The following is a 22,468-nucleotide window of genomic DNA, read 5'->3' on the forward strand; positions in this document are numbered from 1 at the left end:
TGCCCTGACTGTTTCTCTATAGCCCACCATCAATGAAGAGAAACAGAAGTGTCTTCAGGAACAAACACTGCAAAGAGTTGCTAAAAATGATTTCTCCTTTCCACCATTCCTTATGGGCTTGTGACAAAAGTTTTAAAATGTAGCCGAACATTTAAGGGCAAAATATTCAGGTGACTTTAATATTGAGTCCTCCTTCCAACATTTTCATAATGCCCCATGTGACTGTACACAATCGTAAGATGTATATGACAGAGGATGGAATCTGGTGGAGTGCTTATCTCTAGCCTTCAAGACATTAAGATTCTTAGCAAGAAATCCCATCCAATCAAGGAAAACATCCATCTTCATTGGGTTCAATTATTGCTCTGAGCGGTTCTGCACTTTCTTAGGCTGTTGAAAAGCTCTGTTGCAATGAAGCTACTTTCCAACACCACAGACATGCTCACCCATGGATCTGCAACCTATTTCATTCAATATTTAATTCTAATACGCATTAAAAACTTGCAGGATAGCAATTAAGGCAGCTAAATATATTTTGTTATAAAAGATCAAGAATTTATTCCCAAGAGATCAGTCTCCCCTACACATGATGTTGCCTTTAAAATACCCACTCCCTTTAAAACACCCAAGTCTTCCAGATGCCCCAGAAATATAATGCATACATCTGTTTCCAAAACCAGGACTATAAACTCAAGAAGCTTCTGCTGCAGGCCTCTCCCTATTGAAACAAACAAAAATATTTGTTCTTTCCATATTACAGAAAGGTGTATCTTTAAGTATGTATTGCAAAATCCACAGGAGGATTTTAAGGCAGGAAATCTACTTTGTAAAATCTACTTTCAGGATCGCTTGTGTTTAGAGAATACCAAGGTGCTGCTTTCCAAGTGCTTCTTTCACATTGGAAAGGAGTGTGGTTTGGAATGAGCAGTCAATGTAAATTTCACAGATGTTAAACTTAAGCCATTGCTAACTATCCTTATTGATTCCTTATCAAAACTATGCAAACTTTTCAACATTTAAGTGCACTCTGAAAGGAATTTGTTCCAACAAAATAATCAAAATAAAATCGCACATATGCAGCCATGTTTAAATAGCTTTCACAGGCTCAATATCATGGATATTAGTAAGGTTCAATAAATTGTCATCCTCCCCCTTCCCCTCGTTTCAAAAATTATCTGAATAGTGCAAGAATAGCAGCACCGCAAGGGCATTTGTTTTCATTCAGCACCTATTCTCTGCCTTTCCATTAAACTGCATGGTTTAAAAAACTTATGACAAGTACAAAATTTCCACTTCTTAAGGTACTGCAGGAAGGCTTGTGTCAGAATAATAGTGGATATAGGTAAAAAGCAAGACTTCCTTCTCACTTCTGCATCAGTGTTTTGAGACTACAACTTCAAGTAATCAATGGGCATATTGAACTTTGTGCATCATCTGAATCATATCTCTGAACATGCGCTGTGGGGCATCAAGGCCCCAGATGAAATCCAGATGTTCCCATTCTGGGATCTCCTTGTGGTATATCAAATTTGGGATCAGAGTCAGTAAGATGGCAATGTCCTTCCTGTCTGAAAGCCAGTCATGACCACCTGTCCATAAGGCAGTTGGAACAAGCATCCTTTCCATTTTGTAGGGAGGTGGTGTTGGCTAAGAAAGAAGGAAAAATAATGGTTAAAAAAAATCCAAAGAAATTCTCATCCTGATGTCACCACTGAGCAAACTGGCTGAAGTTGTAGTTTGGCAACAACTGGAAAGGCAAGGTTCTCCAGATCTGTTCAACAAATCACCTGAGGCAAACTATTTAACAAAGGCTTCCCATTTTTCCCAGAACAAATTCTTTTTTTTTAATTGTATTTTCTTTTTCACCATACACCATACACCAAAACAAACTTAAAATACATAAACATAAATCTTTTCTTTTAACAGAACCGTGCTATACATTTTAACCATTCCTTGCATCTTATTTATATTTTATTTACATCAATAATTATATCTTTTTCTTTCTCTGTTCTAGCCAATTATAACATTTATTCCAAATTTTATAAAATTCTGTCGCCTCCTTGTCTTTTAATTCTAATGTAAGTTTGTTCATTTCTGCGCATTCCAAGATTTTGTACATAATCATGTCATTTGTGGGTATATTTTCACTCTTCCAACATTGAGCATATGCTATACGAGCTGCAGTCAATATGTGTATAATGATGTGTTGGAGTTGTTTTTCAATCTTTAAATTTATTATGCCCAAAATAAATAATTCCAGTTTGAAGTCCATTTGTACCTCAGTTATCTCCTGTATCCAATCTCTTATTCGTTCCCAATAGTTTTTTGCTTTGGGGCACAGCCACCACATATGATAAAATGTTCCTTCTCTGATTTTACATTTCCAACACTTCGGGTCTATATTTTTATGCATTTTGGCCAATCTCGCCGGTGTTAAATGCTATCTATAAATCATTTTATATTGATTCTCCCTGTATGTATACTCCGATGGAGGCAGTGATTCACCCCAATACATTAGAGAAAAAGAAAGATGATTAGGGATAAAGAATTACTGGATAACCGAGGAAATCTTAAGTCAAGAGAAGAGTTGGAGGAACAAAGGATACCCATAGACTGGTGGCCGTATTTACAAATTCAATCTAGATATAATAGGGATAGGCAAGAACATGGAATAAGTCAGACCCCACATCAACTTGATAAAATTCTAATAAGGAAGGAAAATTATTATCAAAAATTTATAAATAATTATTAGAGATAGAGTTAGAGGAAGAAATAGTGAAGGGGCCGATGATAGCGTGGGCATGAAATGTGGGGCGAAATATAAATTTAGAGGAATGGGAAAGATTATGGAACATAAATTGCAAATTGACGCTATTCCCAGAACAAATTCTATGCAACACATAAAAATATGGCCACAGTTATCCTTATATATTTATTTACTATATCTCATTTGCCCAATAACTAAAGTTTTGGGGCTGATTTCCAAGTTATGTAAAACATTAAAACAGTAAAAATACAAAAACAATAAACCAATAAATATGTGCAATAAAAAAACCAACAAAAATAATTCAGTTTCTTAACATAAACTACACTAAAAATCCATATCTAAGTGCCAATACTCTAGTATAATTAGGCCAACCAGAATTCTGAGTAGAGAATGCCTGGGCTAAGATAAAGTTTTAGTTGAGATGCCAGGCATGGCTTCTGCCAAATGTTTCCCAGAGATGAATGTCACTCTCTTTGGTTGCCCAAAACTGTAAGCAATCCTCTTTAGGCAAAATTCCCAGAGTTCTCTTTAACAAGATTTATTCAGAAAAAAAATGAAAGAGGTTACAGGAATTTCAGCAACTGAACGATTTCTATTGTTACCCAGCAAAATGAGGATGGTGCTGGTCTTTTCATAATGATAACAGATAATGGGTCGGCTTTCAACCGATTCTCTCTATACGACAGCTTTCTGAATCTTCATCAGTTTGGGAATCAACCATCACAATCAGTGCTACTCTCTTTAGCCACATAGCTAACTTCACTTGAAACAGGTTTCCACAGATGATTAAGTCCCTAAATAGATACAATGGGGAACTTTTTGCCCTGAAAGTATAATTACAAAGGGGAAGGAGGGAACATCTCATCATTACCTTAGAACAGGGGTGTCAAACTGCCAACCCGTGGGCCGGATGCGTCATGCTGAAACCGCGCCCACTCGATTGCCAGCAATGGAAAAAAAGTCACAATATGTCACATTCACGTGACATGGCGAGTTAGACATCCCTGCCTTAGGATGAGGCCATTCACAAGAAAATTTATGTATTTGCAAAAAAAAAAAAAAAAAGCAGCAGCATTACAGGTAGTTCTCAACTTACTACAGTTCATTTAGTGACCATTCAAAGTTACAATGGCATTTGAAAAAGTGACTTATGATCGTTTTTCACACTTACAACCAGTGCAGCATCCCCATGGTCACGTCATCAAAATTCAGACACTTGGCAACTGAATCACATTTATGACATCTGCAGTGGCACCTTTGATCACCTTTTCCAATCTTCTGACAAGCAAAGTCAATGGGGAAGCCAGATTTACTTAACAACCAAGTTACTAATTTAACTGCAGTGATTCACTTAACAACTGTGGCAAGAAATGTTATAAAATGAGGCAAAATTCGCTTAACAACAGAAACTCTGGACTCAGTTATGGTTGTAAGTTGAGGACTATCTTTATACTGGTTATCTGATAATATTGCAGTCTAATATGTTTCTCCATTTGGAAATTCTTACCTGTTTATAATGAGCCATATTTTCTTTTCTGCTTCCCCAGTCAAATGCTCTGACTTCTCCAGATTTTACAGCCTGAAAATAAAGTTACTTTTAAAGGTGTGTATGCCTTCAAGAATATTCATATATTCATTCATTCTACATACTGCCTTTCTGCTCTGAGGCATTTATTATACATAGGAAGAAAAAACAAATTATCAGGTGTAGCAGTTTTCCTGTAACACTTATTTACCCACCCATTCCTTGAGAGATACACAACTGTGTATATTTTCCAAAGTCTTCCCATACTGGCAAGTATCCAGGGTTTAGTGCAAATAATTGCACTAACTGGAACATCCACCTCCTGCTGAGGGAATTTCCTTAGAAGTAAGACTTCCAAAGTTCAATTGGTCTTACTCCTAGAAGAACATGGGCAGAATTGCCACAGAGGTAAAAGCTAACATTAGTATCATGACCCATAAATGCAAGCCAATAACCTAAACACCATTGCAGCAAGCATTTCTCAATCAGCTTGGGGATTTCAACTCTACCTGAGACCAGTGAAGCATATTTTGGACAGATGTTCCAGCTGGGCAGTGTGTTGAATAGATCTCTACTCGGCTCTGAAAACAACAGCGAATTGATTAGCTAAATCTATAACTGAGTATATCGATTAGTCCTTTTTAAAATTTCATCTAAAGGGAGAAAATGCATCAGGGCTTAATATTTGTACATTATGGTGTCCAAATACAATTGACCTTGGCTAATCTCAAAATAAGCTAAGAAGGACAAATCTGAGTAGTTCCTGGATGAACTAGACTAATTTAGGCAACTGAAAAAACAGTTCAACTACACTTGAGTAAGTCTTTAGCATCTAAGAGACACCATCATGCCATTTTTAAGATAGCAATGGTTCTCAGTCTTTCATTACCAAATAGCTGAGATATATATAAGCTTAGAGAAGAGTATTTGCCAGTCTGATAACATACACAGTATTATTTTTAAAACATTTACAGCTTAATACATTTCATTTCAAATCAAGAGTTTACCCATTTAGGCTTCTTAATTCATGTACTTACCATGTTTAGATTTTTCTCATTAAATCCACACAGGAGAAAGAAAAAGTTGCCACAAAGTTCATCAATTAAAACCTGGCCGCACACATGGGTAGCAAGCCATTTTATAACAGCATTCTGGGGGAAAATCTGCTTAGTTCCAAATATTTCCTGCCAAAATAAGAATAGTATAACATAGGTCACTTTGCTAAAAAAATAAGGATGCTTCTAAATATAATTAACATAAAGTCATAGGGCTGGACAAAAAGTAGTGGGTGGAAGATCATTAAAGAGATCCATCCTAGAACTAAGGAGAAATTTCCTGAGATAGTGAGAATTAATCAGTGGAACAGCTTGCCTCCTGAAGTTGTGGATGCTCCATCGCTGAAGGAGTTCAGGAAGAGACTACGCCACCATTTATCCAGAGCGGTATAGGATTTCCTGCCATCGGCAGGAGGTTGGACTAGTAGACCTCCAAAGTCTCTTTCAACCCTATTATTCTATGTTCTATGTTATTGCCAAGGTTACTCCAAGGCTGAATTTGGAAAATAAATATGTTTAAATACTATATGATTCATGGATAAAACAAACCCTTGGTCACAATGCTACAGCAGTGAGAAAATATTGTACGTGAATGAATGGAATCAAGTTACTGTACACTGAACAATAACCTGAGATATTTTTTTTAATAAAATTCTGTATTACTGGAACCCAACACCCGATAATCTGACCAAGATGTATAAAGGTGTTTCACATGTCTGCTGGAAAAATAATTGTAGAGAAGGTACTTTTTATCATATTTGGTAGAATTATGATAAAGCAAAAAAATATTGGAGGCAGATTTATCCTTTAATTCAGGAGATTCTTAAAACAAACAAAACTGAAACCAGAAGTTTTCTTTTAGGACTACTTCAAGATAAAGATCTTGAAAAAAAATGGTACTTTATCACCTATGTTGACTGTAGCAAGAATTCCGTATGTGCAAAAATAGAAGAATAGGTCAATTCCCACAAAGGAAGAATAGATGGAAAAGGTGATGGAGCTGCAGAAAGGGCAAAAGTAACTGTTTTAATTAAAGAATGTATCCAATTTTGTTTCCACTCAGGAGATCATCTCTGGAGTTTGCATTCGAAACAGGGAAAAAAATGAAATTTTGGCTTGGGGTTTTGATGATTAGTTTGTTGTTATAGAAATAGGTGGTATTTACTAATTACAGTATGTAAAAGTAAAAAGATGAGATTCTAATTTTATCTGCATTTTACTGCAGCGAAAAAAGTTGGAACAAACTATTTTGAAACTTCCTGTGATGAATCTATCTAGCTATAAATAGACAAAAAAATACCACATATCTGATTCAAGGAATGTCAACTCTATCATTTAGAATAGAAGTACATCTACTTAAGTTAATTAAGGACATCTACTAATTTTCTTTCAACATGGAAAACCAGTCTGGTGTAGTGGATAAGGTGCTGGCCAAACAACCAAGACTAACAACTAATCCCGCCTTAGACATGAAAGCCAGCTGGGTGATCATGGGCCAGTCAACTCTCACAGGGTTGTTACTGTGGGGAAATAGGAAGGAGGAAGGAGTATTAGATATGTTCTCTGCCTTGAGTTGTTTACAAAAATAATAAAGATGGGATAGAAATTAATAACCCAAACATTTAAAAATAATTTTTTTTTCATATATCCTATGGCATAATAACTATTACAATTATATCACGGTTGAACTGCTCCTAGAGTTTGGAAGTTTTTCCTAATATTTAATCAGAAGTTGTCTTCAACTATTCTGGGCCCTGTATTTGGGGGGAGGGACCTATAAGGGAGTTGTTTTTCTAAAAAAGAGCCGAGACAAGACACAGAGAAAACATTACATTTTATATAATACAACAGAATTGTATGACTGCCTCACTCTTAGTAGAGCTTTTGGTGGCCCTCTGCACATTGCAGAAAACTTCTGCACTTAAAAATTCTGTATTAATTTCAGCAGATAAATCCATGTGGACAGGATCTTCATGGCTGCTTCAGTGACACTGAAACTGCTATCAAGTCTCTTGACTGACCCATGCCTAGAAGATCAGCAGTTACTATTTTTCCCCCCCAATTTGAATAGGGTACTTCATCTTTTCAAGAAAGTTGGCAGTAGAACCTCACAGTTGTAAGAACAGGTAAAACACACAACACTCAATTCAAGTATTCTCCAGGCACCAGCTCAATAGAGAACTTGCAGCAACTGATCACTTCTCATTCTCAATTTGCAACTGGCAGGATGAGCCAAACCAATGCACTGGGGTACACTGTTTAATGCTAAATATTTCAGGATAATCAAAACTCTGCTTTATTTTATACATTCCATTGAAGCATTGGTCCATTTTCCCGCAATGGTTTTAACACTGAATTCATGGTACTTCAGAGTAAATTTTGCTCTATGACAGCATGTTCAATAATTAAGGTTCAGTAGATTGCCAGCAATGATTATCTCTTGTGTAACAGGACTGGCGTTACTACCAAGAATGCCACTTAACCTTAATGTTTAATAAAACAACATATTTCAGTTGAGAAATTTTGAGAAGTTGTTCAGTGAGTTTTGCCCCATTTTATGACCTTTCTCGCCACAGTTGTTAAGTGAATCACTGTGTTAAGTTAGTAACAAAGTTACCAAGTGAATTTGGCTTCCCCCATTGACTTTGCTGGTCAGAAAGTCACAAAAGGTGATCACATGACCTCGGGACACTGCATCTGTCATGTATATGAGTCAGTTGCCAAGCATCTGAATTTTTGAGCATGTGACCATGGGGATGCTGCAATGATGGTAAGTGTGAAAAATGGTCATAAATCACCGTTGTAAACATTAGTAAAATAATGGTTGTAAGTCGAGGACTACCTATAAGATGGGGCTGATAATGAGAAGAACTGCTTTCAACATTTTTTTGCAAATAGAAATCCATCCAAAGTTAAATCTAATCTATAGTAGTTCACATGTTTCTTAAATTAGGATTTTTCCCATTTATAGTCTTTTAAGATTCTGCATAACAAGCTTCCTGCAAATAACAAGAAATTAATTAATCTCAATGTGGAATGTTTTGGGTTTGTTTTGTTTTTTTCAAAACCTCTGACAACTTTCAATAATTTGGGAGAGAGGGATAATGGACATGTTTAAAAAGTGACTTTGGGCCAGTTAGCTCTTCCCCACTACGGAAGGAAAAGAGGAGGAAGCAGAATAGACAGCTGCCATCTATGATGCCCCAGAACATCTCAAGTCACGGACAGTGTTTGTTTAAAACTGGGTTCCTTGTTAAAACTTTTGTTCAAAGGCATGTCGGTCTTTTGTGTTCAAGTATGTACAAAAAGAAATGTAGTACTTAGCTACATCCCGTAGTATTTGCACTTTGTGGTTCAAGCAAATATTTTAAACAAAACACGTACTTTAAGCAGAAATTCGGGAAGCTCTCCAAGTTTGACCAAACCACTGGATGAAAACTTCACAGTCATAACAGGTGCCAATCCAAAAAACATTTTTATCTTTTTTGCCAACTCTGGAAAAACTGAAAATGCAATGAAACCTGGAGGAGGGAGAAACACAAAAGACATGAATAGAGCTTAGACTATGCAGCTGAACAAAATCAGTATGAAAACATTTGTTGCATATTCCACAAAAGCAATAATATTTTATAATTTTCACACTGTTTATGGCTAGCATCATTAAGGCAAAGGGGATGTTCTCTGTGCCTGAAGAATTTTTTCATCCATTTTTCTTTATAAATCCAAAGCAGTTTTTAAAATGATTAAACACTCAGAAATTTGTTATAAAATCTCTTGCTGGCTGAACAACTTGATTTCTTTTTTCCACAGGCATCCACTAGTTCAGAGGTCCCCAACCTGTTTTGGCAGGGCACGAAAACAGGATGCCACCACACCTCAGGGCACAAAAATGGGCCGATGCTGTACCTCAGGGTGCAAAAACAGGATGCCGCCCTGCCACGGGGCACAAAAACAGGCTGACACCATATCATGGGGCACAAAAACGGGCCGACACTGTGCCTCAGGGTGCAAAAACGGGATGCTGCTGCACTGTGGGGCCCAAAAATGGGCCAACACCGTGCCACAGGGCGCTAAACCAGGTGGAAACGGGGCGCTGTGCCACACAAGAACGGGGCAGGGCTAGCAAGTATCACATAAGTGCTAGCCCTGCCCCATTTGCATCACGCATGTGCTCATGGCCCCGTGCATGCATGTGCACGCGCGCATCTGTTAAATGCTTCCCCCTCTCTTCCAGTCTGCCAATTGAGAAAGGTTGGTGACCTCTGTGCTAGTTACATATAGGGTATGCCATTTTTAAAATAGGCAGGCAGCAAACCACAAGAAGGATTCAACACATTGTGCAGACACACTGTATTCCATATATCACTTTACTATACAGAGTTCTTCTCGCCTCCCAGTTTTTTCAACTGAAATTGGGGCATTCATTTGGTCCAAAACATCATAATTCAGTCCAGAGCCACTTCAAAACTTTAAAGTCTTCATTCAAGCTTTCACACATAAATACTTTCCATTATTTAAAATATATCTTTCCTAAGCTAATTCCCTTCAGATTACACATCTCACATATTGCTGTCCTAACTCTGATCAAGATGATTATCTACCTGTAGTCGGTGTAATTATTCTTTATAGATAAGCACTATGAAATTCAACTTCAGCTATGTAGCTATTATAATTACCAATGTAAAGTAAGCAGTTTGCTAACCTACCTATTGTGGTGCCTTGCGAATGACCAACATAGAAGAGTTGCTCCTGACCAGTTTTGTTCAAGACAAAGTTTACTGAGGCAGGAATGTCATACATAGCCATTTCATTAAAACTAAAGAGGAGAAAGGAATCCATCAGACTTACACATTACATAGAGAAATAGGATCCATATTATCCAGTCAATGTGATGAATAGATACCAGGGTTCAGGTCATATCAGGGTTCACAAGTCCTTTACTGACCTATCAAGACTCTTCTAGTTTAACTTATGCCCTTACAATGCAGATGAGGCTTATTTTAAAAGACTAAGTCAAGGATGAAACAACTATAAAATGCAATTAACATAAGTAATGGCAGCAAGTGTACCTGAGAAACCTCTTTCCATTCTGCAAGAAAACTTTCAAGAATCTTGACTAATTTTACACCAAGATTTTTATTTGTGTCTTCCAGTGACCTTTATAGTTTGCTTTTTGAGATCTTGAAACCTATCCAGAATAATATGACCACACGAGAACAGGATCTCTTTTTACTCATTTTTATTAAATATATCATACATTCTCATTTATTTGAATTATATTCCACCTTCAGGAACTCAAAGTGGCCTACATACCATTCACTGTTCCCATTTTTCCGAACTACAACTTTGTTATCTATGCTAGGAAACAGCAACTGGCTCAAAAATTTTTACTGAACTTTTATAGCTAAGGGTCTTCTGGAATCTAAGTCTTTTAAGGTTTCTCAACCTCAGTAAAAAAAAAATTATTTATTTAAAAGTTTTATAAATTTATTACAATATAACCCCCCACCCACCCCTTCCCCCCCTCCCCCACTTCCCAGAGCTGATTACAGGGTAAAAAAATAAAATAAACAAACATAATCTGACTAACATAAACCAACTATACTATCAATCAAAACCATAACACACTTTAACTCCTCCTCAACCTCAGTAACTTTAAGATTTCTGCATTTCAGCTCCTAGAATTGCCCAATCAGGCTACTTAGCTCTTCCTTTCTGCATTTTCCCTTCCTTTCTGCAACTTGTCTTTTTTAGTTTGTAAACCTGGAGGTGGGTCAACTTTCTTGTTATAGTCTGAAGAGCATGGCTTTTTTAAAAAAAAAAGTTACCTTTGGAAAAGTGGCAAGACAAAAATGTAATTAGCAATATCCTTTATGAAAGCAAAAAGGCCAGTTTACATATTATGGATTTGGTGAAGAAGTCATAGTTAGTTTTACCCATATAACAGTTATTTATCATGGGGCAAGAAAATCCCACACAATGATTCATCACACAAATCAGCCAATATGCATCAGCCATCATATGTCTCCATCCTCCTTAGATATTAGCACTAGTTACACAGTGTAAACTATATAGATGTCATATAATGTTTGCCACACGGGGTAAACTATATAGATGTCATATCATGGCAATAATTAAGTGTTATCTCTTATTCCTATTTGTATAGTACAGCTGCAGTGTTGAGCCTACTGTACAGAGTGAATGCTTGGTATTCTTAAACCTTCTCTCCAAGAAATTCTCTAAGTCAGAAGTGGGCAATTAATTTTCCCAAGGGGCCACATATGAAACTAGGATTGCGGGGGAGGGCAGAACCAATAGGGCTGCCTCCACTGGCTGGACAGGGACAAGTAAAGGGCTGAATGTGACCTGCAGGCTGTAGAAACCCAGGTTTGCTCTAGGGTACCACCCTCGTTAGGTCTCCTGTTTCAGAATAGCAGTTTAGCAGTTTTCACCATCTATAATATTATATACTTACATATGCATGCGCACATACACACACTTCCATTAATAAAGCTATAAAAAGCAGGCTTGTGAAACATAAAGGGATAGGTAGAGGGGTAAAACCAAACAATTCCTAATGTTTAGCAAATTTGTCTACCTGAACATCCAGAATTCTTTTTGCTTTGTGGTATAGTTGATGTGTTTTTGGGACCAAGTGTTTCCTCTGCTGTTCCCTAACCAAACATCAAAACCAGCATCGGCTAGCGCAAAACCCAGGCTGTTGTAGTCTAGGTTGGTCACCCAGTTACTGCCATCAGCAAGCAAGCCATGTTGCAGAAACACAGCTGGTTTCGGTTCTGAAAGGGAAGCATTTTATACATAGTTAGAAGCAGAGCAACAGTATCCTCTCCTAAGGCAAGAAAGTTAATTCCACAGCTGTTTCTACAAATGCCTTTCTTTGAACGACAGCAGATTCAACTTGGTAACATGTAATAAAAATGCAATGTAAAAAAAAAAAAGAGGGTTAGTAAGATATGGATAGATGGGAGTCATTAAACCTCAACCTTTGGAGAATGGGGAATGCTGAGAAAATAAATATTATTCCCAGATTAATTTATATCCTGAGAGGAATTCCTGTTCAAATATCTGGAAAATATTTTCAGAAAATAAACTCTTTGTTTAGAATTTTTTTATGGGATTCTTCAATTCCAAGAATGTATTACACAAAATGCAATTACCAATTAATGAGAATTCAATCTTTCAAATCTGGAGCTATATCATCACAAGTACCTATTCTCAAGTTTTAAATACTGAAAGCCAACAATTGGTGTTAATTTTAGAATGTTGACAAGTTTGGAATATACATATATGACATCTTTGGCTGGACGGACAGTCTTAGGATCTAAATACAGAAAACTGCTATCTCTGAAAATTGTATCAGTTGAAAAAATATGGAATGTAATATTGAATTTAAAAGATCTGATTCTTTTTCTCATGCTGAATTAACTTTATGGGGAAAGCCAACATTAAAAATTGGGGAAAAGATGTGGAATTTTCATTTAAATTTATGTCCTGTCATTTCTCAGAGGCACTCCATGATTATTTTGGGTTGGAAGGGAAACATTCAAAACACATATCAGATGGTTACTGAAACTTAGTACATCAAAATATTCCGAGGACTCTTGCCAAAATTATCCCCATCCAAAATTAACAAAATTCATTGGAAGGAACCATTTCCAACCCTTGGGAGTCATGGGCTCCGAATTTTAGACACATTCTCTAAGTTAGCCCTTTTGAGTTACCTTGGTTCAAAAATTGTTGCCTTGTGATATATTGTTTGATCCAGTTAAGGGCCGTGACAACAAGATTTGCAACAAGATTTATATACTTTCATAATTCTCTATTATCTGCTTACAAACATATACTCACCCTTGGTTTTCTGACTTATTTTCCCATACGGAATTCTATTCAGACATAGGATATATCCATCACCTGTCACCACTTCATATTCCTCACTGGGATATCCTCTGAATAAAATAATTTCACTCTAAAAGAGAAGCAAATCAAAGATAATGCTGTTCAGTATTACGTTGTTCTAAAGTACCTAAGCCAGACTTCACCTATTTAATGTCCTTAGGATGTTTTGGACTGCTATTCCTAGTATTCCCAATTTTTAGCAACACTAGCTAGGAACTTTGGAGAATTTGTTGACTCAAAATATCTAGAGAGCTTCAAAAAGATATTTGGCTTAAATATTTTATTTCTCTTATCTAAAAAGCAAATCAAAGAATGAAAAAAATCCACAAAGTAGACATTATTATGGTAAACATGAGAAAATTCCCTTAATGTGCAAATCAGCTATTGCTATAACTGTCAGATGACCAGTGAACCCAAACAAATCAATAAAGCTAAAGCAATTCATCTCTGCATTTGATCAGTAGCTTGGGCAACTATCAACATGTTTCAACATTCACAGTTGCTTAACAATGGTTTAGCAACTGCAAAGAAGTAATGCCCGGATACTACTCTATATACCTACTTGTAGCGCTGTGGTTAGAATGCAATATTGCAGGCTAACTCTGCCCACAGCCTGGATTTTGATCCTGACTGGGTTAAAGGTTGACTCAGCCTTCCATTCTTCCGAGGTCGGTAAAATGAACCATCCAAAGTGTGCTGTAAGCACAATCAGGTGGTATGCAAGTCTAAGTGCTATTGCTATTCTTTTACTACCGATCAACACAGATATGATAGATAGCCATGTAACATGGGCCACCCTTGAAAAGCATCCAGAAGTTAACTATTGGTGCAAAATATGGCAGCTACTCTACCAAAAACTTCTATATTGAAAGATCATTCTAGACTGCTTGCCAAGTGCTTACAAACAGCTTAAGATATTGCCTCAAATGGCTCAGTGCTCAATGATATAAATTACTACTACTGCTCCTCTTGTGAAGCTATCCAGCTGTTAAGATCTATAAGTGTAGAGATGTACCAATAGTTGCTTATCTAGCAGGTGAATCTCCAATCCTGACACTGATCCTTGTTCACTCAACATTCAGGAAACTTGAAAAGCTTGTTGTTTTTAACCCATCTGTATTATTTTTATAAGTAACTCAATTCAATAAACTTACCTTTATACTCCCTTCTCATCCTATTTTCCCCACAATAACAACTCTGTGAATGGGTTGGGCTGAGAAAAAAGTAACTGGCCCAAAGTCACCCAGCTAGCTTTCATGCCTAAAGTGGGACAGGAACTCCTGGTTTCTAGGCAAGGCTTTTGTTAATTCTAGTAGCAATTTTTATAGTCTGTTTTTACCTCTATAGATTCTGTCATTTTAATTCATTTTTAAGTTAGACACTTTGATACTTGCTAGAATAGGAAGGCAAAGTATATATGAACTAAAACCAGGAATCAGAAGTCAACCCTTCACACAAACTGGAGAAAATCTACCCAGGTATCAGACTCCAATGCTTTAATAAACTATTTCTCCCAGCCTGACTTTAGTACTAGAAGGTTTTCGTTCGTTCCTTGAAAAGCTTCTTTTCTTTAAAGCCTAACCGTTGGGGTAAAGAACTTTTTGGTGATCAACTTTAATGATTAGAGGGGTTAAGGATGACAATTGGTAGGATATTAAGTTAGTAAGTTAAATTCAGGGGTTTCTGCAGATCAAGAAGGTGGCTATGACAGAATGAACAAAGCTCTGATTGTTTTTATGTGCATTGCATGTTGGGTGGGACCTTCATGCCCAGCATCTTGAACTTTCTGACTGGGCCCTTAAGATGATCCTGGCTGCAATGCACATGTACAGTGACCACATGTTCTTTATTATAAAAAAACCAGTCCTTTATTTCAGTAAACTGTCCATTAGATTTAATTCAATTATTTATTTTCTTGTTTGTGTTCTTGAATTGTCCTTGGTAAAGCAAGTTATAAACATAAACAATTTTTTTAAAATGTTATGAACTTCTTTATATGATCTTTTTTCAGATTTACCCTTTATTGGTTTCAAGAAAATATAATCGGGTAGAATTTTTTTCCTTCTGCTTGAAGTAAGCTTGAAATTTTCTTGTAGGTAGACTACCTTACATTTTAGGGCTAATTTCCATTTTTCTGGTGTCTGGAAAATTTGCTACCTCAGAACAGCTAGAAAAGTTGGAAAAAACAAATCTAGAAATTTTATTTCTCTTAGAACATACAAAATAGCAAATTCAATGTACAAAAGCATGGGGGAAAATCACAAAAGCAAATATTTTTAAAATAGAACATTAAAAAAGTTCTATTAATATGCAAATCAGCTATCATTGGAAACTGTTATGATTGTTGAACTAAAACTAAGCAATAAAGCTGAAGCAATTCATCTCTGTATTTGATCAATAGGTTTGATTAATATTTAGCAACTGCAGAAATGCAGTGCCCAAATGCCAGTCTATGTACCTATTGTACAGGACAGCTATAACAGGAGTCATGTATGCATCCTATCACATTGTCAATATTGAGCATCCCTGCTCTATAGGAGCAGACTTCCAAGTGGATATAATATCCATGGTGAACACATTGTCGGCTTACAGTGAAAATCAGGAACATTCCATTCACAAGAATCTAGCCAACTAACGATTAGTACTAAGTTGGCACTAGAAAAGAGTCAAAGGAATTCATGGAGGGATGGACTTGGATAACAACTCCAGACTGACAACTATTTTAACACCCGGCCCTGGCTCTGCCTTCTCTTCTCCTACACATTTGCCCTTTTGGATATGTTATCTCACAAGAACTCAGCAGAATACTGTCCATTGATGCCCTTTACAAATTCTGCATTTTATTGTACTGTTTTGCTTTACTTGTTATAAACTGCTCCCGCTTGTCAGGTTTTTCCTCTGTAACCCTAATTGTCAATAAAGATCAAATTTCATGAAAATATTGGCCACCAATATGCAGTACCAATTACTGAAACCATCTGAAACTGAAGTGATAACAGTAACAACTTACAATGTTCATGGCTGTTTCTGGATCCACACCTCTTTTTCTTCTCTCAAGCATTGCTGAATTTACCAGGCCTTGGAACAAAATCGCTATGATTATTAGCCGCCACATCTTATCTCTACAAAAACAAAAAAAAAAGGTCATTTCCACAGCACAAATATGCAAGTCTATCCCACCACAAACACTACACAGTAACAATCAACCTTCTAACACAGTGTTTCTCAACCTTGACAATTTTAAGGCATGTGGACTTCAATTCCCAGAATTTCACAGCCAGCAATGCTGGCTGTGGAATTCTGGGAGTTGAAGTCCACATGCCTTAAAATTGTCAAGGTTGAGAAACACTGATTTTCTAACACGAACATTAAGACTATGTATTTGCAGCTCTCTCGTGTTCTATATAGAAACATGATATAAAGCAACTTAAACTAATTTACACTCAGCTTATACTCAGAGTTGTGGCTAAAAATAAATATAGTGCTTGCCTAGAACAGAAAAAAAAATGCTCCATTATAGTTAGAGGCTGTAGAATTCTGGGAATTGAAGTTCACACTTCTTAAAGTTGCTGAGATTGAAAAACATTGAACTAGAATACTATGATCTTCCCATTACTTCTTTTGCTTCTGGCCAATCTGCATAATCATTGGCTTTGATAGAACTCTGACGGGAGCCAATTAGTAAACTAATCCTTGTACATTTTCATCTATGCCAGGGATAGGCAACCTTGGCTCTTTTATGACTCGTGGACTTCAACTCCCAGAATTCCTTAGGAGCTGAAGTCCACGAGTCATAAAAGAGCCAAGGTTGCCTACCCTTGATCTATGCCATAAGGAACAGCATTAACTGCTTTCTTTATTAGTTTTATATCTTGTTTTTCTTCAGGGAACTCAAGGCAAATTACACAGCACTCCTTTCTGATTTTTCTCTACAACAACCCTGTGAGGTAGGTTTGGTTGATTGACCTAGTTACCCAAGGAATTTTCATGGCTGAGAGTACACTGGAATCAGCATTCCTGGTTCTCCTAACGCACCGTAACTGCTACACTACACTGCAGTACTATCATTACAAAGCAGTAATGTATCTTGTACACAAACATTTCATTCTCAACTAGATACCAGTTTCCAGTTACTGGATATTAAAAGTTCTGGGGGGGGGAAGAAATATTAATATCACCACAAATCCATTTAATTTATCTAAACATTTGCAAAAGTTGTATGTATCAAAAAATAAAGTTGCCAGGTGTAATGTATTGGCCACAACTGTTTTAAATCACTTGCTTAATGTCTGACCTACATTGCTGTATTCAGTGTTTTTTTTCCAAAAAAAAAAAAAAATTGCTGGAACTCACACACATCATACAACTCGCCTTGCCTACCCTACAAGGTTCCATCCCAAAAAGGTGGCGGAACTCCGTTCTGGGAGTTCTATAAGAAAAAAAGCCCTGGCTGTATTATTTAACAGTTGCTATTACTGAAAGCTAGACTGGCTGTCTCCAAGCTGATAATGGGGTGGGAAACTTACTTTAAACCTATTGGTTGCCACCTACAGGTTAACTGTATAAATAACTGTGCAGCAGTCTTTAGAGCAGTGGTTCTCAACCTTTCTAATGCCGCGACCCCATAATACAGTTCCTCATGTTGTGGTGACCCCCAACCACTTATACATCACCGGGTGCCAGGGGCATGGCCAAAGGGGGAAAAAATGGCAGACAGCCTTGTTTGGCGACCCCCATGAAATGGTCGTTCGACCCCAAATGGGGTCCCGACCCACAGGTTGAGAACCACTGCTTTAGAGCTGCTTCTGTTCTGAGTTAATAAACTTGTTTGCTCTTTCAACACTCTGCCTCGTTCAATGCCTAAAGAACCAAAGATACAACACCAGGAACACAAGATAAATATCAGAATAGACCAAATTGGCCTCTACATGTTGAAAATCTAGTTTAAAAAAGCAACTTGTATATAGCTTGGTTGAATTTTTATAAGATACATTGGATCTAATTACATGAACATGAAACCGTCAGGAAACCTCACGCATGAAAGCTAGACTGGGAAGTTTAAAACCCAGCAAGTAAAAAAGCAAAAACAAGCTATTTTCACATTGTTATAAACAGTCTCCCATCAGTCAACAACAGCTGAACTCAATTCTAGGGCATAGGGATCTATTATTGGTGTCATATTCTGCTTACTCAAGTTTACAGCATTGAGAGAACTTTGATCTCATCCTGCCTGGTCCTTGTACTTTTTTCCCTCCATTATCCGACCTAATTCTAATTCTATATAGAAACAGCAAGTTCACATCTCGAATTGTAATTGTGACATACAGCACCATTTATGCACTGCTCAGGAAAATCTCCACATTTGTAAAAGCAACCCCCCCCCAAAAAAAGGGAGGATAATTAAAGTATGGAGCAGTGTACAACTCCAAAAATAGTTCAAGAAATGGTGATTGTGAAATGGAGGTTTTTAAGAGAAAAAAATGGAGTACAAACTGAGCTGAAATGAAGCTTTGGGATCAGCAGAATCATTAGGACTGTGGTGCTTTTCAGAAGATAAAATAGAAGCAAGTGATAAAACATTTGTTCATTTTTTATTCAAACAGAATGTCATTCAGTGGTGAAACTACCTTTTCTCCAGGAGGATTATTCCTCCCCCCTCCCTCCTTCTCTCTTTTTGGAGGCAGCATTTCACAAGTCTCGTGACAGGTTACACAATTCACCTACCTCCATAAAAGTCAGTTCCCTATTAATGCTAAAAATGGAAAATTTATTAAAAAGAGGAACCCAAAAGATTCTGATTGAGACACACTGTCATCCTTCTGCAATAAAAACATCTAAAGACCAGTACTAGAAATAGAAAACAAAACAGTTCTGACCTTAAAAATATTTTAAGAATTGTAATTTTCCATCCTTTTTCAAGTTTATGCATTCAATACTAGTCTTCAGTTGCTATCTTGGGCTGTACAGATTCTGCATGCAAGAAGCTTTTTAGGTAGGGAACAATACGAGAGTTGAATGGAAGCACACAGGCACAAGGTTTAGACCAGGAGTCCCCAACCCCCAGTCTGTGGACTGGTATCGGGCCGCGGCACACTAGCAACCAGTCCGCACAAACAAGCAAAGCCCCATCCGTGAGATGCAGGCAGCACACAAAACCATGCACCCTCCGGGCCATGGAATAACCTCTCTCCATGGAACCGGTCCCTGGTGCCCAAAAGGTTGGGGACCGCTGGTTTAGATTAACTGGAAGAGGTCAACCTGGTCGTTCCCAGGCTTTTCTATTGTCATAGGTTGAACTACTATATTATGATCTGCTATGATTTATGGAAATCAGCAGGTAAACGTGGTCTGACATTGAAATCATAGGATTGCAGCTGGGCATTTTGTCACTTGGGTATTGGTTTGGAAAGGATAGGACAGCTGCTAAACTGCAGAACAAACAATTGTGGAATGCTCAGGAGAGAGGGTTCGAAATAATGTTGGCAACTTCAGTGCCAACAATTAACAATTCTGAATTAACTTCCCTGCCTTGAATTATAAAATACAGTTTAGGATCTTCATTCCATTTTGTGCTGTGGATATGATGTTGAGTCAATTCACTGGCAATAATAAACCACTGAGTTACACCCATCTTTAACATACTGTACATGCCAGAATCTGAAGCCAACATTTGTTCTTATTAGTAGATAGTTAATCTGGTGCTTGGAAGCTAAGTCCAAAAACACACACTCTGTTAGAGAGAAATTCCCTGAAGATAGGCTTCAGCAGGAGTACAAAAGTTTGGAAGACTAAACCTCTGGTCCAGTGACCTACCCAGATTGGATCCTGCAACATATATATGGGGCACATATATTCACCTCTATTCGTAAATTAAAAAGGCCTTCATGAAACCTGAAGGAAGGTTGTTCAATAGGGAATTTACAGAATTATTAGGAAATCTGAAAAAATACTCCAGAAAAGTGCCCAACTATTTCCACATGATTGCCAAGAACTCCATGTCGCCTTCGGCAATCAATTTGACTCAAAAAGACCTTACTTATTTGAGTAAAGTCCCCTTCCATGTGAGCTGATCTCCTATAGAGACTTTATGCACAGATACAAATAGCCTGCCGCAAAACACTCATTTTCCAAACAACAAATCCATAAACTTTTAACTCATTTCTTGCTTCTAACCCTGCTGTTATGTTGTCTACCATTTCTCAGGTAGCTTTCCCTACTTTGACAGGTGACAGATAAGTAAATTTCCAAGCCCAAGTCTGCATTTTCTCACCATCTTTATGTTTAGAATGCCAATGGGTTTTTGTCAGATGCAGGGATATTCCTGTCAATATAAATCATATAGGAGGCTGCATTTTCCTTTGCACTTTTTAAAAATTAAGATGTAGGATGTAGGATCTAGATCTTATGACTCGTGGACTTCAGCTCCCAGAATTTCTGAGCCAGTTGGCTCAGGAATTCTGGGAGCTGAAGTCCATGAGTCATAAAAGAGCCAAGGTTGCCTATCCTTGATCCTGAGGCATGCTTGTAAATAAAGATGGGACAGAGGGCTCTGTAGATACTAAGAGGTGTACACAAAGAATGCAGGGTATTAAAACTATTTTCAGAATAGTAATTTCCCAGCTTTTCAAGTTTATGTATTCAATAGTAGTCTTCAATTCCTCTCTCAGGCTGTTCAGATTATCATACTGCCATTATTTTTATCTAATTGATTTAACAGAACTAGTAAAGTTTATTATTTGATTACAGAATGAGAACTAGTACACTTTGGCTATAAAGGGAGAAGAATATTTGTGTGCAATTAATTTCAGCATTCGTTTTGCTGATGTTCTGCCTTTGGTTCTTTTCTAAACCACAACTGACATATATCTAACGACGCAGATCCTTGCCACAAAGCTCATGTAACATTAACTTTAATAACCTCTCCGAAGGCAGTTAATGGCACTTTAAGACCCACCCATCTGGTGGGAAATACACGTTTTCGAACCACTTTTCCTTCCCACACGTCACGTTCCTGGGCACCATCACAGGATAAAATTCGGATCCCCCAAAAAATATGCAGTGATCTAATTGGGGCTTCCCTTCAAATCATGCCGTGGGAGCCCTGCAGCGCTGAGAACCCGTCTCTTCCCGATGGCCCACTTCCCCAGTAGGTCCCACTATAACTCCCAGAATCCCCAGCCCAGAACAAGAATAGTCACCCCAAAGAGTACTCCGAGTCCTTCCTTAAGTAAGGGCCCGTGCATTATCCCTCCTCACTTAGGGTAGGTGAGGAAACAGTAAGAGCAAGATACTCACCGGGAAGCGAGGCGCTGGGTGAAAAGGAGACACTGCACCCACACCGACTCCGGGTGCTTTAGTGCTCCTCCCTGTCATCTCGGCGCAGCCAAACCCCGCCTCTCAGGCTATGCGTATTGGCCAATCAGCGTTCCCGGGGAGAAAGTATATCCCTTCCTCCTTTTTTTCCTTCCCCCCCCCCCCCCCATATAACAGGGACCAGAGGGGAGCTGGGAGAAGAGTACGAGCGAGGAGACCGGGAACCGTATCGCTGGCCTAACGTCTCTTCGCGTATTGCTTCTTTTCTTGCACTTTACGCTGTCCGCGGTTGGTATAAAAGGTGCAAAAGCACTTCCCGGAAGCGAGTCCCGTTGACCCCTTGACGAGGCTTCTGCGAAGAGATGGAAAGAGGGCAGCAGCTTCCTCTGCAGCGGGGCCTTCAGCAACGAAGAGAGCGGCTGTCGGGCGGGTTTGCACAAGAGGCTGCAACCCAGACAATTGCCCTGTCTGAACATACCGATAGTCTTCGACTTACAGCAGTTCATTTAGTGACCGTTCAAAGTTACAAAGGCCCTGAAAAAAGAAATCACCATTTTCATACTTATGACCTTGGTAGCATGCCAATGAAAATGTGATCAAAAATTAAAATGCTTGACAACTGGTTCATGCTTAGGATCATTGCTATGTCCCAAGGTCGTATGATCACCTTTTGGAAAACTTTTTGACAAGCGAAATGTGTACACCTCAGCTCCAGCAATGCGAAAAAAGTCACGATATGTCGCATCACATCACATGATGCAGCAAGTTTGATACCTGTGCTGTACATGATGTCCAGAGATTTTCAAAAGAAAAGTGAGGAGGAAGAAAGAATTAAGATGAAAATGTTACAAGATGCCAAGGAAAATGGAGGTCTTGGTCTACAAGAGTGGG

The 22,468-nt window shown here is 37.9% G+C and overlaps 1 protein-coding gene across 1 annotated transcript; it reads right to left on the reverse strand.

The window, feature by feature from the left end:
- Positions 1–533: 533 nt before the first annotated feature.
- On the reverse strand, positions 534–21,712 carry LIPA (lipase A, lysosomal acid type). The gene is made up of 10 exons (XM_039335960.1): positions 21,560–21,712; positions 16,275–16,386; positions 13,217–13,334; positions 11,946–12,144; positions 10,054–10,163; positions 8,732–8,868; positions 5,330–5,476; positions 4,802–4,873; positions 4,275–4,346; positions 534–1,647 (listed from the first exon to the last, which is right to left on the reverse strand). Exons 2-10 carry the CDS (start codon positions 16,377–16,379, stop codon positions 1,405–1,407), a joined length of 1,203 nt encoding a protein of 400 aa, XP_039191894.1. The 5' UTR covers positions 16,380–16,386; positions 21,560–21,712; the 3' UTR covers positions 534–1,404.
- Positions 21,713–22,468: the final 756 nt, after the last annotated feature.

This window comes from Crotalus tigris, unplaced genomic scaffold (genome assembly GCF_016545835.1).
Source record: "Crotalus tigris isolate CLP2741 ecotype Arizona unplaced genomic scaffold, ASM1654583v1 scf7180000017663.5292952, whole genome shotgun sequence".
Classification (NCBI taxonomy): Eukaryota; Metazoa; Chordata; class Lepidosauria; order Squamata; family Viperidae; genus Crotalus; species Crotalus tigris.